Source organism: Mytilus californianus, unplaced genomic scaffold, assembly GCF_021869535.1.
Source record: "Mytilus californianus isolate M0D057914Y unplaced genomic scaffold, xbMytCali1.0.p SCAF_7, whole genome shotgun sequence".
Lineage (NCBI taxonomy): Eukaryota > Metazoa > Mollusca > Bivalvia > Mytilida > Mytilidae > Mytilus > Mytilus californianus.
Window position 1 is genome coordinate 114,415,959 of NW_026262723.1, and position 19,457 is coordinate 114,435,415.

Here is a 19,457-nt window from a genome sequence, read left to right on the forward strand (position 1 = left end):
TATAAAATGTTGCTGATGCTGATTAAGGATTTTGTTTATTTTTAGCCATGACTATGATGTCATTTTCTATTTTAATACCTTTATGATGTAATTTCCATTTTTAGATATTACTGTTAAATGATGCTGATTATTTGCTATGTTTAGCCATGACTATGATGTCATTTTCTATTTTAATATCTTTATGATGTATTTGAATGGGCTTTTATGGTTACAAAGGAATTTTATTTTTAGATATTACTTTAAATGTTGCTGATTAAGGATTTTTGTTTATTTTTAGCCATGACTATGATGTCACTTTCTATTTTAATACCTTTATGATGTATTTAAATGGGCTCCCATGTATTTAGATTTTTGATTATTTATACATGTTACCAAATTGGTCCACATTGAACAAAAACGGTCCAAATTTCAACTTTATTACATTACATCAAACATTGAATTCTACATATTCTTTGATATATTGAAATTAACAAACAATTTAGTTTATGGATATTCCACCATAATAGGTAAATTAAATTTTTTCCAGTTCTTACACCACATTCATCCTGTGTCAGAAACCTATTCTGTGTCAAATATTTAATGACAATCCAAAGTCATAGCTGTATCAAGCTTGAATTTTGTGTCCATACTTGCCCCAACTGTTCAGGGTTCGACCTCTGCGGTCGTATCAAGCTGCGCCCCAGCGAAGCATTTTATTTTTAAAGTAGGGCGAGTTGGTGAAAAAGTGGGGCGATTTGGTGTGGGGCGATTTGCCAGTGGGGCGATTTGTCCTGCTTCCGTACAGAATACTTGTAAGATTGTATGTATAGGAGTAAGAACATAATAAATTAGGGAAAAATCTTAAAAAGCACCCACAATAAACTCAGAAAAAAAGAGGTACATGCCCCAAGCACTTTTGGTTTTGGTGAGGGTTTCAGAGACTAACTAAACATGCTAAAGAGAGTGTCATTTAATGATATATATATTTCTGATACATTAGTCTTGATTTAAATAAGCATGTAACTTTTACAATGTTAATTTTTATCCCTTGGCAAAACTATACATTCCGTGTTTTTACACAAAATTACAGATTAAAGCTCATTAATAGTTATCATCGGTCTGTAATAAGTACATGTACCATGTCCCCAGCGGAAGCAAGTCAACTTGTACCATTGCAAACTTGTATCATGTCAACTCATACCACTAAAAGTCAACTCTTACCACTGTGAACTCATACCATTATGTAGTTATGTGTGTAGGTGTAATACCACCAAATCATAGTACATCACATCCAATTTCATACGAAAAAGGGTAGAAAAAAATATTCCCTTGAATTTGACAGTTGTAGGAAATTAATCTTACATTTCATTGCAGTAAAAAATTTCTGAGTCATAAACATGATACACATATACCTTCATTTGATCTTGGGAAGTTGGGTGTTTCAAAGCACCATTCTTTTTTTATTTGGTGTTTCTATAAAATATTTTGGAAACTTGAGGTTACATGGTTACTAAAGCTTGTAAACAAGAAAGAAAGGGTGGACATTTGATTGGTTAACTTCCAATGATGGTTATTATCTTATATGCAATGACATGTTATGTGAAATTTTGTCTGTAGTACTGGACAGAATAAAACTTTGCTCATGCCAAGTATTTCTTTATTTGAAACAAAGATATATTCTGCACATTTTTTGAACAGTGCAAATTGAACAAAGACTAATAGGGGAAAAACAATGATGGTATTACACCTGTAATCAACTTGTTTAACATGTTTAATCCAATTATTAAATTATGATTGGTGTTTAATAATTTAACAGCTTGGAATTCATTGTATATTAATAATAATTGGTTAAAAAAACAAGATTCAATTGTAATTACTAAGTTGTTTTATTTTATATTGCAGGTTTATCTGATAAAAGAAGCCTTAAAATTTAGTGAAATTCCTAGACATGGGTATATTCAAAATAGGAGAAACAAGATCTTTTTCCAAAATGAGGATATTAAACACTCATTTGATAATATTCTGGAAAATCGATGTCAGATCTGTGCCCATGCCAGGCCTGAAAGATGCTTCAAAGATTTACAGAATCATTTGAGAAAACAACATACTTTGTTCTATTGTAATCTTTGTGTGGATCATTTAACGGTAAAAATTTAAAAATTTGAAACTTAAGACAACTATATGTACTTTTAATGGTATAAAAAAAGGAGCTGTAGTATGATTGTCAATATGACAACTATTCACCAGAGTCCAAATGAAGTGGATGTAAGCAACTATAAGTATGGCATTCAACAATGAGCAAAACCCATACTGCCCGACTAGTATTCCATAAAAGGCCCTGACCTGTCAACATTAAAAAATTTCTGTATTTTAACAAATATTGTTGAAAAAAATCCCATGAAAATCGTCATAAAATTTATTAATAAAATGGACATGATGGACGCAAAATTTTTTTTATTGACATGATTGATGGATTGATTGAGTGTGTATTTTCTCTAATTTTACAATAACTTTTCATATGTTTACAGAACTTTGTAAAAAGTATCTGTTCATGTTAAATGAAAGTGGTGCTAAACATATAAACAATCAAAATCTGTGTTTTAATTTTAATGTTTGAACAGGTTTTGTATTCTCTATTTCAGTTATTGCCATCGGAAAGAAAATTTTATAATCGTCATGATTTAGCAGCTCATCGTCGTCAAGGAGATAAAGATGATAAATCTTATAAAGGTCATCCAAATTGTGAATTTTGTGATGAAAGATACTTTGATAAAGATGAGTTGTATAGACATTTACGTAAAGATCACTATTTCTGTCACTTTTGTGACCCAGAGGGATGCAGTGAATTTTATAAGTAAGTCAAACAAATGTTTTTGTATTCTCTTATAATTCATTCAAAAGTTTCTAGATTTTAAAATGTGTCAGGTTAACACATACCCTATAACCTTAATTGTTACTGAGGGGAAAAACCATAAATATGTAATTTATACAAAATCAATGCATTCATAAAAGAGGACTTAACAAAAGTTCATTGAGACACAAATATAAATAAATGATGTGATATACAACCATACATGTATTACAATACAATCACACATGTATTACAATACAATCACACATGTATTACAATACAATCACACATGTATTACAATACAATCATACATGTATTACAATACAATCATACATGTATTACAATACAATCATACATGTATTACAATACAATCACACATGTATTACAATACAATCACACATGTATTACAATACAATCACACATGTATTACAATACAATCACACATGTATTACAATACAATCACACATGTATTACAATACAATCATACATGTATTACAATACAATCATACATGTATTACAATACAATCATACATGTATTACAATATAATCATATATGTATTACAATACAATTATATATGTAATTACACTACTTAAATAAAATGTAAGCTAAAAGTACTTAAGCAGATAACAGTGAATTTACTCTGATGTTGGTGACTGCATCTTCAAAACAAAATAGCGTATGGAAGAAAATTCATTTATACAACCCCACAACTTTCCTTATAAAGTGCTAGTGCAAAGTCAGAACTATGAGAGTAAGTTGTCAATTGTTCCCATGAAGATCATTTGAAATTCAGGAAATTTAAGGCAAAACTAATTTTTTTTTTTTTTAGAAAATATACCTTGAAGTTTTGTTATGTCGAAAATAAAAGAACTTAACTTTTTGAAGTGGAATTATTTGAAACTTTGACCTTTATTTATAATATCATTTCAGTGACTATCAATCATTGAGGAATCATTTTGGAGAGAAGCATTATTTATGTCAAGAAGGAGCTTGTTCTGGTGTTGAGGTGCGTTTGACTCATGCTTTCCGTTCCAAGATAGATTTTCAGGCTCATACAACTGCAGAACATGCTAATAACTTAACCAAAGCCCAGGCTAAACAACTACGTACCATAGACATAGATTATCAGTTACCACGGAGGGAAACTCAAAGGAGGAGAGACAGGGGTAAGTCTAATAATTTAACCAAAGCCCAGGCTAAACAACTACGTACCATAGACATAGATTATCAGTTACCACGGAGGGAAACTCAAAGGAGGAGAGACAGGGGTAAGTCTAATAACTTAACCAAAGCCCAGGCTAAACAACTACGTACCATAGACATAGATTATCAGTTACCACGGAGGGAAACTCAAAGGAGGAGAGACAGGGGTAAGTCTAATAACTTAACCAAAGCCCAGGCTAAACAACTACGTACCATAGACATAGATTATCAGTTACCACGGAGGGAAACTCAAAGGAGGAGAGACAGGGGTAAGTCTAATAACTTAACCAAAGCCCAGGCTAAACAACTACGTACCATAGACATAGATTATCAGTTACCACGGAGGGAAACTCAAAGGAGGAGAGACAGGGGTAAGTCTAATAACTTAACCAAAGCCCAGGCTAAACAACTACGTACCATAGACATAGATTATCAGTTACCACGGAGGGAAACTCAAAGAAGGAGAGACAGGGGTAAGTCATCAGCAAATCAATTATTTTAATGATGATAGATTGATTGATTGATTGTTAGTTGCTTAACGTTCAGTGGTAATGATGATAGACCTCTATCTGACAACATGTTTGATTGTTTAAGGCATTTACATTCTTCCAACACTATATCATGCTCTCTTAAAAATCATAGTATCCTTAATTGTTGATTTTCTTTAAATTGATTATAAATTTGTTATGTGTAAAACGTGTAAATTTAATTATTACTGAGCTATTTGTTATTTGGGAAACGTATAACAGAACTATCATCACATTCATTAAAACTGTTAATTTAATTCTTTTAAGTTATCATTCTTTTACAAGTTTACAAAAACACAATTACCAATATCTTGTTGCTAGTTGTCAATGTTCACAATAATAAATGCTTGATTTAAATTTATATGAATATACAGAAAACAAATTGACTTTATCCTTTAAATATTTTATGACACCTAATTGTATATTGTTAATATTAGCTGACGTTTTTATGTTGTAAATTTTAGGTGCTGTAAATGCTGGTGATTATGAAGATGTTAGACCTGTACAGACACAAGTATTCCATAATAATAGAGGTTCCAGAGGGAGACAAAGATATGAGGAACCTAGAGGGTATAGAAGAGGAAACTTCAGGTAATATAAACATGAAAATAACAGGTAGATATAACCTAGAAAACGATACACAAAACAAGAAAACGAAAATTAACGAGTCAGATACATGTATGTGAACACAAAAAAAGATACAGTAGACTCCGGCAAATCGGATACCCAAAATGTCAGCTAAAAATATCCGATAACCCGATATATTCAATTAGACGATGAATGTATATTCATTGAATATTCTGCAATAATGAGTAGATATAATCCTGAGATGTAACTAACCCTGACAATTGCTAAATATGTGAAAGGGCTGGAGGATTGATGGAGTGATTTTTATCAGTTACATCACCAGGATGTTTGTGTAAAAAATTATCAGCTGATTATGTAATGATTAAATTTGTTTGCAGTTTTTAAATCCTTTATTTATTAAAATAAATCAAATGTCCTGAAATATTTTGTGAATTATTATCTTCCATCCATAGTTTATCTTTATTTGTTTTGTAAGCAAATTAATATCCATTATTTACATTATCACACAGGTAAACTAATTTGGCTATAAATAGATCTAAGCATGTCTGTGTAGAATCTCCAAACTAAAATCGTATTTGTTATAACTTTATTTCTTTAAATAATCAAATTTAAATTTATGAAAATAATCATGATTGATAAAATATTATTGCATAAAGTTTACGTTTTATGAAGACTATTTATATTTAGGTCATAGTTCTAGAGGCTTCCTCACAAATTTGTAAACATCCAAAATGGCGTCCATGACATGTGGTTACTTTTGCACATGTGAAAAAAATATATCTGACAAAAGTCAGATTTCTCTTGTCAAAAGGGATTTATATTTATATTGCAATAAACTATTCAGAAGGAGGTACATTCAGTTTAGATTATATTTCTGATTCTGTGAACATTTAGAGTTTAATCAAAATTCTCCAAACAGCAACGTCAACTTGTCAAGTCTTGCATATTATATAAATAAATTCAAACCATTTGAAGTAAAAGGGCATCTAATTCACATGACAAAGGAAGACAATGATTAAAGACAACAATTTATTAAGAAATAGTTCCTTTTATTTAGTAAAAACAAAATCTTCTTGTCTGCAAGATTGTAAATTCGTAACTTCCGGGTCCATTTCCTGTCAGAAAAATATTGAAAATATCCGATTGTGCATGGTTTTGAACAAAATGACCTGAATATTCTTATCCGATTTGCCGATATATTCTTATATCCGATATTGGATTACACGATAAAATTAACATTAAACATATAGGGAAGGGTTTGGTGTTTTGAAATAATATTACAATAGCCGATATATTCGTTTAGCCGATATCCGATTAGGTGGAGTCTACTGTACCAATAGAAGAAAACAAATCGAAGAAAACAAATCTTAAGCTTTTGTCAATACAAACTCCCATCAAAATGTAGAGTGAATCTAACCTAAAACTGAATTAGGACACAAATGGGTATTGTATCAATTAAAACAGAAATTTCAGTTGCAGGAATATATTATTTTTCTCAGGAAATTTGTACAAGTTTTTGAGAAATCAATTTTTATACAACCGTCATATATTGGTATGACGTTGGCGTTGTCGTCGTCCGAAGACACATTGGTTTTCGCACAATAACTTAAGTTAAAGTGAATGGATCTCTATGAAATTTTACCATAAGGTTCAATACCACAAAAGGAAGGTTGGGATTGATTTTGGGGGTTATGGTCCTAACAGTTTAGGAATTAGGGGCCAAAAAGAGGCCCAAAAAGGCATTTTTATACGACCACAAACAATTTTATGGGATTGTATAATGGTATGATGTCTGCGTCGTCGTCCGAAGACACATTGGTTTCGGGACAATAACTTTAGTTTATGTTAATGGATCTCTATGAAATTTTTTAAGAAGGTTCAATACCACAAAAGAAAAGTTGGGATTGATTTTGGGGATGATGGTCCCAACCGTTTAGGAATTAGGGGCCCAAAAGGGGCCCAAAACAAACATTTTTCTAGTTTCAGGATAATAACTTGTGTATAAGTATTTCGATTGCTCTGAAATTGTACAACAATGTTTAATACCACAAGTAGAAGGTTGGGATTCATATTAGGGGTTATGGGGCAAACAGTTTAGGAATTAAGGGCCTAAAAGGGGCCAAAAACAACAAATTTTGTAGTTTCCGGACAATAACTTGTGTGTAAGTGTATGGATCTCTCTGATATTGTACCATAAGGTTCCATATCACAAAGGGAAGGCTGGGATTGAGTTTGGGGGTAATTGCCTCAAACATGTAGGAATTAGGGGCCAAAAAAAGGGCCAAAAACATGCATTATTCTAGTTTCCAAACGATAACTTTTGTTAGGTGTGTATGGATCTCTCTGAAATAGTACTACAAGGTTCCATGCTACAAAGGAAAGAATTGGATCGAGTCTTGGGGTAATTGCTCCAAGGGGGATTCCAAAAGTCGGGGGGGGGGGGGGGGGGGGGGAATGGGGTGTCTTCAATTGCACAGTATTGCACAATAGATTTATAAGATCTTTTACCACATTTTTTTTTGTGTCAGAAACCTATATTATGTCAAAAATTTAATCACAATCAAAATTCAGACAGTATCAAGCTTGAATATTATATCCAAATTTGCCCCAACTGTTCAGGGTTCAACCTCTGCGGTCGTATCAGGCTGTGCTCAGCGAAGCATTTTATTCTAGTTTCCAGACAATAACTTGTGTTTAAGTGTATGGATCTCTCTGAAATTATACCACAAGTTTCCATACCACAAAGGGATGGTTTGGATTGGCTTTGGGGGGTTATGGCTCAAACTGTTTAGGAATTAGGGCAAAAAAAGGGGGAAAACAAGGGTTTCCTGGTTAATGGACAATTAAAAAGTAGTGTAAGGGAGGTAATCCAAAAACAAAATTGTACAATGTTGTACAATGTTGGATTACCTCCCTTACACTGCTTTTAAATTATCTATTTAAGACTTTTATGATGTATTTAAATGGGTAATTATGGTTGCAAACTTCATTGGTAATTTGAATTGAGATTATAACCAGGGCTTCCAAAATTATTTTTAGCCAGCCGGACATTTTATATATTATCCCGATTTTAATCCTTTAAGACTAAATAAACAAAAGGCAATTATGGTAATCAGTTGCCGAGTTGGCCATCCCAATGATTGATATTTAAAAAAAAACGATATTAAACTTTCTTTGATTCAAATTTGAAGTTCTGAAGTAAACTGTTAAATTGGCAGTGCATCATCCGAAGTGTGCAACATCAGCGTACTTATATCTGCCTTAGACTCTTTATTTGTGCAAAATAACGTTGTCAAAAACTTTACTTTCGTTTTAAATCTGAAACCGGATGTTATCTTGACAATGGTAAAACATTGACCAGAGACGGATACGTAAATTCCGTGTACTTTTGCAAAGCATGAATGAGTGTAAGTAGCTCATTCTACGTTATTTCTTCAAGAAAATATTCGAAATAAACGTGAGATAAAGGTATCAATGACAATTTAAGCATTTTTTTAAGAAATTAGGATGCATAATTAAATTTCACACCTGCGCACATGCACATGCACACACGTGTACTAGTTCAAACAGAGACATGTCTCTGGTTCAAACAACGTCAACGTGGATATGATGAATTTTCATTTTCACCTCTTTAATTTTTTATCAAATCTTATTTGTAAATGTATTTCTGATAATTTTAATCTTTTTGACTAAATTAATTAGATGCAAACCGGTGAAATGTAAGAAAATAACTTTGAATAGACCGATCAATGTCCGGTTCAAAATAGTTTACCTGTCACCTGAACAGGTAAATTTCAGCTGTTCGACAACTAATTAGCCTCGATTAAAATGAGAACGTATTAAAGTAGGGGTTGTTTCGATAGTACTTAATGATCATGTCACTTTTATGACCGGAAATAAGTGGCTGTTAAAGGCTAAAGGTTGGGTCAAAAAGATCGCGAATTATGTTAAAATGACCGTCTCTTAAGAAAGCCTTGACAAATAAAAAGTAGATGACCGTTTCGTGCTTTGCCCAGCCGGACTTTTACCGGACATTATACAAATGTCCGGAATATATGACCGTTTTGGAAGCCTTGATTATAACCATATCTTGAGGGAAAGAATTTTTTTTTTGGAAAAGGGGGGGAGGGGCAATTTTTTTTTTTTTTTTTTTTGGGGGGGGGGTGGGGTTTCAATTCACACAGGCACAGTGTATTGCACAAAAAATTGAATATAAATTCAAATCATATAACCAATTCTAAGTTCTTTGACTAGAGTTATTCTGTGTCAGAAACCTATTATGTGTCAAATATTTAATTACAGTCGAAATTCAGACCTGTATCAAGTGCGAATATTGTGTCTATTTTTGCCCCAACTGTTCAGGGTTGGACCTCTGCGGTCGTATGCAGCTGCGTCCGGCGAAGCAATTTATTAACAGTCTATTATAAAAGTTTTTGGCTATTTTTATTTTATGTAGTATATACATTTACACCTCTACTGACTAAGTAGTTTTAAACCAAATGTTTCTTGAAAAGTATAAAACCTCAACAATTCTCTAGTTGCATGCAAAATATCATGATAGTCACAGAGATTGCTCTAGATGTACCTGGTACCTTAATTAGCAGAGAAAATGGTAAGTATATGACAGCATCTTAAAACAGTGGTGTTTACAATTCTACTTCCATTTAGATTTTAATAAGGTTTAATTAGATTTTACTTTCTTTTTAACAGTGAGGAAGATGTACAGAAAGCTATTCATGCTTCTTTAGATGTCATGAAAGAAAAAGAAAAGGTTGAAGAACAACCAGAAAAGGAAGAAGAAGAAGAAAAAGTTTTACGTAATGCTGAGAACTTCCCTGTTCTAGGTAACAATGATTTACGTGTAGACTCACCTGTTGATTCAGATCATAAGGATTCTGACTCTGAAGCATTAGACTTCTCTATGGCACAACAAATAGCACTGAAAAACAAAAGATCTGTACAGTATGGTAGACTTATATCAGAAGAATTTCCCTCCTTGTCTGGAGAACCATCTACCAAAGATAAAACTGCTGAGACATTAGAAAAGAAACCTGCAACTGTTGAAATATCTAAACCGCAACCTATTATTAAATCACAACCTGTTTCCAAATCTGTATCAAAACCTGTATCTAAGTTTACTAATACAACATCTAAAGGACCGGTGGTGGATGATTTTCCCGGGCTGCCCACTAAATCATCCAGTATTAGCAGTGCTTTAGGTTCAGCGAAGTGGGTTTCTAAACAAACCGCCAAAGAAACAAAACAAGCTGCTGCCATGCCTGTACAAATTACAATGAATGTCTCCGCAAATAACCAAAAGTCGTCAAAAAACAAAACTAAATTATCTAATAAGACATTCCAAGATGAAAAAGACTTTCCATCTTTAGGAGGACAGCCTGCGTCAACATCTGCATCAAATATGAACTGGTTACAAAAATCTGCCAAAGGGAAGAGTAAGCCTATACAAGAAAAGAAACCTATTGACTGGTTTGATGCCGATAATGACTTTGAATATAGTATTGAAAATGTAACAAAACAATCACAACCTATTCTAACTGATGATAAAAAAACTAATACTAGTGATACTAAAAAGAAGAAGAAGAAAAAAGACAAATCTAAATCATCAGATAATGATATTAATAATGATACAAAGTCTAAAGGTGGTTCCAGTTTAGATAGTATTGCTAGTAGTCTATTGAGTACTAAAGGAGTTACAAACAGGGAACAACCTAAAGTTGAAAGCCCAAAGGTTGTCAGAAAAGAAGAAATTTATAGGTCAGCAAGTCCTGAACATTTCAAAATAGTTGACAAGAAAGTCAAAACTGCAGATATTCCTGAAGATAACAATAAATTTTCAATACTGAGCAACGAAACTGAAATAAAGTCCTTTGTTGAGAGCAAGCCAAGGTTTGTACCAAAACAGAATGACAAAAATCTTAAATTGGATGATTTTCCAACACTGGGATCGAGTAACCAGTCCAAAGCACCACCACCGGGATTCGCTAAACCTCTGCCATCAAACAGCAGTGTGTCAGCAGCAAAGCCACCAGGATTTGATAACGTCTCTTCCTCTAAGAGACCTCCTCCTGGTTTTGCTATGCCTACATCCTCACACAAGAATGGTCATTCGACATCTGAAGAAAAATCATGCACTTTTACATTGAAAAATATCATGCCGATGATGACGGAAATGAGCAACTTTGATTATGTGGCTCCGGAGAATTCTAAAGTAAGAAATCAGAAACTGATTGCCGACATTATGTTACATTTAGGAGAGGACAAGGAAAATTTTGATCAGTTTAAAACTGTGTCTGCTTCATTCCGGCAAGGAACAACAGATGCTGCTGAATATTACAAACAATGTGAAAAGTTGATAGGGAAGGAGAATTTTGACATTATTTTCCCTGAACTTCTAGTCCTCCTACCAGACATAAACAAACAACAACAACTTTTAACCACCTACAAATCTATTCAGGAGAAAAACAAAAGTGGTCATGTGATCAGAATTTCTGGTAAGAGTGGTGATGCTCCATGGAAACAAACATCAAACTTTCAGACATGTCCAACATGTCGACAGGTGCTCCTTTCATCAGATTACACTGAACACACATCTATACATGGTAGTGCATCAGACTTCCCTTCTCTAGGTGATGGTGGTGGAGGACATTGTCTAAGGTCATGGGTCAAAGGGAAATAAATTGTGTTACCCTGCCATGTAAAGAAGAAAACAGTTAACCTACATTGTTTTATGTATTCAATCTGTTTTACATTAGTTTTTAGTCCAAATTTTAGAATAATATGGTTGTCACATTATCAAAGCTTCAAGAGATTGTTTGGTTTGTAAAAAGAATATCATTACTTTATTTTCATTAAGTTTTCATTCCTGATGTACTTGTAAAACCACTGTGTTGTTATACAAATGGTCAATCAGTGTACTGGATTTGTGTCCCCCTTGAAAAGATTTAAAAAAAGATATCCATTTGGATGATAATCGCCTTACCTATAGAAATACTTTTTCATGTCTTTTACAATTTGTATTACTCTTACTATTTATGCCCCTTGTTAAACTATTTTTTAATGATCATGTTGTTAACAATTACAATGAGATTTGCCTCCTGAAAATATATGTATATATGGCATGTATGGTTTGCCTCCTAAAATTATTTAAAACAGAAAAAGTTTGATTTTATTAATTTTGGGTTTTTTTCAAGAGCATCTGTATTTTTTGTCATTCAAAGGTTCTTGCACATCTATAACATGTATAATTCAAATGGCTGTCAATCATGTTTGTCAATTGAGCAAACTTGAAGAAACCATGTTAAAAAATTATTTTCAGAAAATATAGATATTTTTCTCAAACATAATGAACTGTTCATGTGACCAATAATAACAGACAGTATATAATATTTCATTGTTGTACTTATAAATTTAAATAAGGTGTACAATGTTTTGTTATGTAAATTTAGAAAAAACATCTGAAACCTGCAATTCTTAAAAGAAGCTTGATAAAGCTAATAATAAATCTTAATCAGAATCTTAAGTTTCTGTGAATTATTATATGACCACCTATACTGAGTAAAAGGTTTAGCAACATATATTTTAATTAAAAAAACTTTAAATTGAAATTTTCTAAAGTTGCAGAAAAAAAAATTTATAACCAGGTTTTTGTGATGTAAAAATTGCAAAGTGGGGTTTATTTTCTTATTAACAATAAGTTATTTATTGTAATGCTTAAAAATATAATTTATTTTTGAAAAATAAAGTTAAAAAGAATTGTTGCTTAATTTGTTTTACTCAGGATAATTATTATCTTCACTTATTTATTCCATCTGTGCATTAATCCATTAAGCTTGGTAAAAACTATTATTATAACTTGGCATTTGTTGTCTGTTGTCTGCCATCAGTAAACTTTGCTTAGCTCAGACCTACTATGGTGGTTAATAAAATCACAGTAAAACTTTTAAGGAGCAGGCATATAATAAGCCGCCCATTGTCTGCTATCCCTGGATGAGTCCTGACCTCTGATAAAATGTCAGCCACTGTCTCAGGTTATGCTCACAAACTTGTTAAACCTGCCACATTCATGATGTCAGAAGCCTGTAATCCAGTGGTTGTAAATGGCTTCTCTATGTCGTAACAGTTTTTAGAAGAGAGATGAAAGATACCAAAGGGGCGTTCAAACTCATTAGTTGAAACAAACTGACAATGCTATGGCAAAAAACGTAAAACGAAAAAAAGACAAGCATTAGTATACAAAACTCAATATAGAAAAGCAAACTGAACAATATGAAACCCACCAAAAACCGGGGGTGATATCAGGTGCTGTGGAAGGGTAAGCAGAGCCTGCTCCACATGTGGCACCCGTTGTGGATCTCATGTAACTTAAGTTCAAACCCGGTGACAAGTCTAATTCGATAATTCACATTTGAGAAAGAGAACGTAATTGAGGTTGGAAGTTTATTGTTTATAAAATAAAGCTGGCTGTTAGTTTATTGTCTTAATTGTTTCACATCCTGTATCCCAGGCCTTTCTTATATATAGCTTTATTGACAAAGTGGGATTTTGTCATTTTTGAAGGCCCTAAAGTGATCTGTAGTTGTTCACATCGTTGTCCTTTCTTCTTTGGTGAAAAGTTGTCTCACAGGCAATTAAACTATATCCATGTGACCACATCTGATTAGTTTTATATGAAGGAACTAACTAGCGGTTATCAATCTTGAATTCATTGATCATTGTGTTGCTAATGGACCACATTTTTGTATTGAAATGTTAGAAGAAAAAAATCCTTACTCCCCCCTGCCCCTTATTTTTCTTGAAAAATATTTGAACATTGTAACGAAGAAGCCTTTATTTAGCCAACTGACTTTGAAATGATGGAGGGATGAACTTTTGTTTGAATAGATGTATTAATGTAGACATATTAGTTGGTGTCTATCATAACTGCAGAGTTAAGTGTAACCAAGATAAATATGATCATCCTCTGGGCCTCTAGATTAAAGTTAGTTAATTGTAGTTTGGTCAACCAACCAGCATGGATATCATGGTAAAATGCAATTTATTGTCTAATATTTTGAAAATCAAAAAAGATGGAGCAAATCTGACCAATGTGAATAACGATGTGTAATAAGAGACAGCTACCCAATGACAAAAAACCATAAGACATTTGGAGGTCAACATGTAAAAGGCATGGAAGTTTCAATATACCTTTCAGTCTAGAAACGTTTCGTATAAAGCTAAGCGCTTGTCAATGATTTGCCATCAACACCAAATTGCAGGAGGAAGCAACACACAGATATAATTATAGACAACCACTGTCAGGGTTCCCGACTTGGAACAGTTGTCTTTTTTGTGTGGCCTGCAGCTTAAATTTCAGAATATGAGACATAGGTATGTTTATTGGGAGATGTGATAATTGTGTAAAGCTTTTAAATACCTCTATGTTAAGAAGAGATAGAAGATATCATATTTTGTGAATAAATGGCTTATAGTCTGAATATTCAGTCTGGCAGTTGTCCTTGTCCAATTAGAGAAGAGCCTGTTATTATGTTTGTGTCATTATAAACGTTTTCCTGCTCGGATAAGTTGCTCATTTACTAGGAGTAATAGTTTAACTATATTTTGTCTATGTTATGAAAACAAAGAAACCACTTGACCTTGGTTCTCATGGTTAAAGTGACTGTTTGTGAACACGTCGATATAGTATTTCCATGGGTGAATTCATAGGCTGCTGCGTACTGGGAGGAGAATAGTTTTAATTATTTGATCTGTAGAATCTTGGTTAGGTGTTAGTATTATACCAATCAAACATGGTGAACATGGTGTCTACGGCCATTGGTCTGCCTCATTTTATGGTTCAATGATATGTCCGTCTCACTGGGATCATCAAACCTAATGTACGTGCCTGTCACACTGGTTCATTTAACCTTATATGCATGTCCTTTACACGGTACTTTCCGCCACTTATTCCGGTCTAGTCGCATTGGCATATTATTTAGTTGAGGGTTCATTTGCCGTTGTCTAAAATTCGCATGATATAATTATAACTTGTAAGTTTAAATAAGCAGACACAAATCGACTGCATGCAGAATATAAGGCATACTATAATAGATATATCTGAATATTATTCGACCCAACAGCATTAGTGGATTATAAGGCCCAGCCATATCAGTATAGAAAATATGGTTCATCCACATCAGTAATGAATATAATGCCCAGCCACATCAGCAGAGACTGATGGACCCAACCAAATCATTACAGAATTTTAGGTCCAGTCATCTCAGTACAGAAAATAATAGGCATAGTCACATATAAACATAATGCATTGTGACCAGGTTTGATGACTCGAATGTGAAACGTTCAAATTCTTTATTAAATATAATCGAAGAAGGGAATGACAGATCTGAAATATACAGATAATGACAAATTAATATAACTTTACAAATAAATGCATATGAATTTATCATTTTGTAGCAAATAATGTATATTATGTTTATTACACAATTGCAAATATATAATAATGCAAAATACAATTAAATGACAATTCTAAATGTAAACAATTTGCTAATCAATGCAAATGAAAACATTCCACTAAAGTAAGTTGACTAAATGACTCAATACAATACTGTACAACATTGAATGTTAATAACAGGTAAATAAGAAAATATAAAATATAAATTTTAAAATACAATTAGCAAAGTCAGTGAAACTAAATGAAATATTTAAGACGAAAACTTTTACTATTGATAAACCTTGAAATGATAAATACCTTATAAACTGCTGGTTACGGCTCATAATGTTACTTCTGGTCTAACTTATTCCGCATTCACAATATAAATAAAAATCACAGTATATATAGTAGAAATACAAGGTCAAACTATCAAACTAGCCAGTTCCAGATAAAATGACTGTTCAGAAAAGTAGTTTGTCCAGTAGCCAGTAGTGAGTAAAATCAAAGAGCCTACATAGAGTATTTGGATTCATTGTGTTCGAAATAGTTGGATCTCTATAATATAAGGGTAACATAGATACAAATGAAGTACAAGGTTGGGGATATTATCAAATAGATAAATTATACATAAATCAACTTGTCTACAGTATATTAACATAATCTGATATTAGGCCCAGCTTTCGCGGTACTGCTATAATAAAATTGTTCAGAGGATACGTTTCTGATTAGGTAATTTTATATTAACGTCCATGAATATCAGTTCGAAGTAGAATATATAATTCGTGCTTCAATACGTTTTGAGTTAAATGACACTTAAATTGAATGATTGATGTTTGTTTAACGTCCAGTGGCAAATATGTAATGTATATTCATAACAAGAGCAAATCAACAATAAATCCATCAGGTTGGTTCTTCAAAGAGGGTGTACCGTGATGAAGGGCAGAAATTTCGATACTCACTACAATATTTGGTTTGTTGGATAGAGACAGAACGCCATCAACGAGTTGTTGCAAGCCAATGAATTTTTAACGTATACAGAGAGCGTGCATAGAACTCTCCGTACACGACACATCGTATTCAATTTCCCGATGGGTTTAGCCATTGGCCTTATTTGTATACTGCAGTCAACCAATGTGTTCGCATATAGTTTTTATACGACCGCAAAAAAATTTTGTGGTCGTATATTGGTATGACGTTGGCGTCGTCGTCGTCGTCGTCGTCCGAAGACACATTGGTTTTCGCACTCAATATTTAGTTTAAGTGAATGGATCTCTATGAAATTTTACTATAAGGTTCAATACCACAAAAAGAAGGTTGGGATTGATTTTGGAGGTTATGGTACCAACAGTAAAGGAATTAGGGGCCAAAAAGGGGCCAAAAATAAGCATTTTTGTAACTTCCAGACATAACTTGTGTGTTAGTGTATGGATCTCTCCGACATTGTACCACAAGGTTCCATATCACAAAGGGAATGCTGGGATTGATTTTGGGGGTAATTGCCTCAAAATTTTAGGAAATAGGGGCCAAAAAAGGGGCAAAAACCAAGCATTTTTCTAGTTTCATGACAATAACTTGTGTGTAAGTGTATGGATCTTTCTGAAATTGTACTACAAGGTTCCATTTTACAAAGGGAAAGCTACAATTGAGTTTGGGGGTAATTGCCCAAAACGTTTTGGAATTAGGGGCCAAAAAGGGGCAAAAAAATAAGTATTTTCTAGTTCCAGACAATAACTTGTGTTTAAGTGTATGGATCTCTCTGAAATTGTACTGCAAGGTACCATACCTCAAAGGGAAGGCTGGGATTGATTTTGGGGGTAATTGCCTCAAAATTTTAGGAATTAGGGGCCAAAAAGGGGCAAAAAACAAGCATTTTTCAGGTCTCATGACAATAACTTGTGTGTAAGTGTATGGATCTTTCTGAAATTGTACTACAAGGTTCCATATCACAAAGGGAAAGCTGGAATTGAGTTTGGGGGTAATTGCCCAAAACGTTTTGGAATTAGGGGCCAAAAATAAGCATTTTTCTAGTTTCCAGACAATAACTTGTGTTCAAGTGTATGGATCTCTCTGAAATTGTACTGCAAGGTACCATACCACAAAGGAAAGGCTGGAATTGAGTTTGGGGGTGATGAATCAAAAAATTTGGGGGGGGGGGTTCTTCCTTTTTTTTTCGTTTAAATTTTCCATTTTAAATTGGTTATTTCTGATTTATATATAAATGCAAATAATAATGATATGGTTTGAATAGGTAAATTAAATTTTTTTAAGTTCTTAGACCACATTCATTTTGTGTCAGAAACCTATGCTGTGTCAAATATTTAATCACAATCCATATTCAGAGCTGTATCAAGCTTGAATGTTCTGTCCATACTTGCCCCAACTGTTCAGGGTTCGACCTCTGCGGTCGTATCAAGCTGTGCCCAGCGAAGCATTTTATTATAATATGTATCAATTTCGATCTAGTATTAGTATCCACTGTGTCTAAACTACCCCGGCAAAAAATGTTTGGACTCGATGGTATCTAGTATCCGGCACGGTGACGGAACATCAATAGACAGAAAAAGGTATTTTTCTGTTTATTTATTTGTTATTTTTATGATATCGAAGAATATATATATACATATATTATTATTTTCTATTGTGAGATGTAATATTTTCTACAACCGTTCTAGATTAACAGAGAAATAAGTAAAAATGCACGCCAAAATGACGAATTGGGTGAACCTTGCCTCGAATTTGTTTAATTTCTCCTTAAATTGTTCACATGGTACGGAAAGAAAGGTACGGAAAGAAAGATATTAACGGACTTTTACAGTTTGTTCTTATGTATGCTATTCCGTTATTAATAGAAAAATATTCCAAGCGCAAACATGTTTAACCCCGACACATTTAGTATGTGCATGTCCCAATTCAGTTCAGGAGCCTGTATTCCAGAGGTTGCCGTTGGTTGCATTCTGTCGTATTACATTTTCGTTTGTTATCTTATAATAAATGAGGATGTTAGTTTAATCGTTTCTATTTTTTCGTAGCATGTCAATCACAACTGCCGCTAAAAAACACGATTAACACTTTGAACAGGTACATAGAAGTCTCCTCGTTCCTCCTTTTGTGTTTTGAACAGCTATTTATATGGTTAAAAAGCGAAAAGTATTGGATCTAACATTAGTTTCAATAGAGTTTCATCGTGACCGATTCTTATGATCTTTTTCCGCTTAGACTGAGTATAGGAGACTTAAAAAATTCTTCATCTTTTCCAAATAGTGTTTCAAGGTTAGAAAATACTCATTTACCCGTTCTTACTGTTTAATGCCTTATCACAGAGGTTTGTTATGAACGGATATATGACTCATCAACGAATTCTAACACGAGTCACGCGACAGGTTGCCACTAGTAGCGTACGTAGGGACTGCTGACCCTTCCGGGTCACCTGAGTTCAACCGGTATTTTAGTTTGGTTGGAATTACTCTTTTCATCGTTTTTCGTCTGTCCGTTTTTCTTCCACTTAAAGTCTTTGATTCTCCTCCCCCGTTAAATTTACTCATTTATTGGTAGTCCGAGATTACTCTGACGGTGGGTCACTGTGAAAACTGTCTAAATATGAGAAAGTAAAGGGTGGCAGGTAGGTGAAACTTACATAAATGAAGAGATAAATGAAAAATGAACAAATTGATACCCGATTTATATAATTCCAAGGCCGTCCGTTGGCACCTGAAGCGACGAAGCAGCGCATCTATTTTGGACGGGCAAATATCCACTTTTTGATATGGGACGAGCTCTGACGTCCCACGGCCCAGCTTGTCTGGCAAAACAGCCGTTGGTCTTCAGAATAATCTCGGACTAATTTATTGGTTATTGAAGTAA

At 33.4% G+C, this 19,457-nt stretch overlaps 1 protein-coding gene across 2 annotated transcripts in view; it reads left to right on the forward strand.

Annotated features, from left to right (window-relative positions):
• Positions 1-19,457, forward strand: part of LOC127708312 (E3 ubiquitin-protein ligase ZNF598-like) — a 204,480-nt gene that overhangs the window by 6,193 nt on the left and 178,830 nt on the right. Inside the window, exons 2-6 of one of the 2 annotated variants that reach the window (XR_007985238.1) lie at positions 1,882-2,124; positions 2,622-2,833; positions 3,762-3,997; positions 5,026-5,152; positions 9,860-12,043. Coding sequence is in view for 1 of the 2 variants with exons in the window: in XM_052213162.1 (XP_052069122.1) it covers positions 1,882-2,124; positions 2,622-2,833; positions 3,762-3,997; positions 5,026-5,152; positions 9,860-11,846 (2,805 nt within the window). In the remaining variant the exon portion in view is untranslated. Of the gene's footprint in view, positions 1-1,881; positions 2,125-2,621; positions 2,834-3,761; positions 3,998-5,025; positions 5,153-9,859; positions 12,684-19,457 lie in introns of those variants that run through there. The other variant, XM_052213162.1, reaches the window with a different exon arrangement.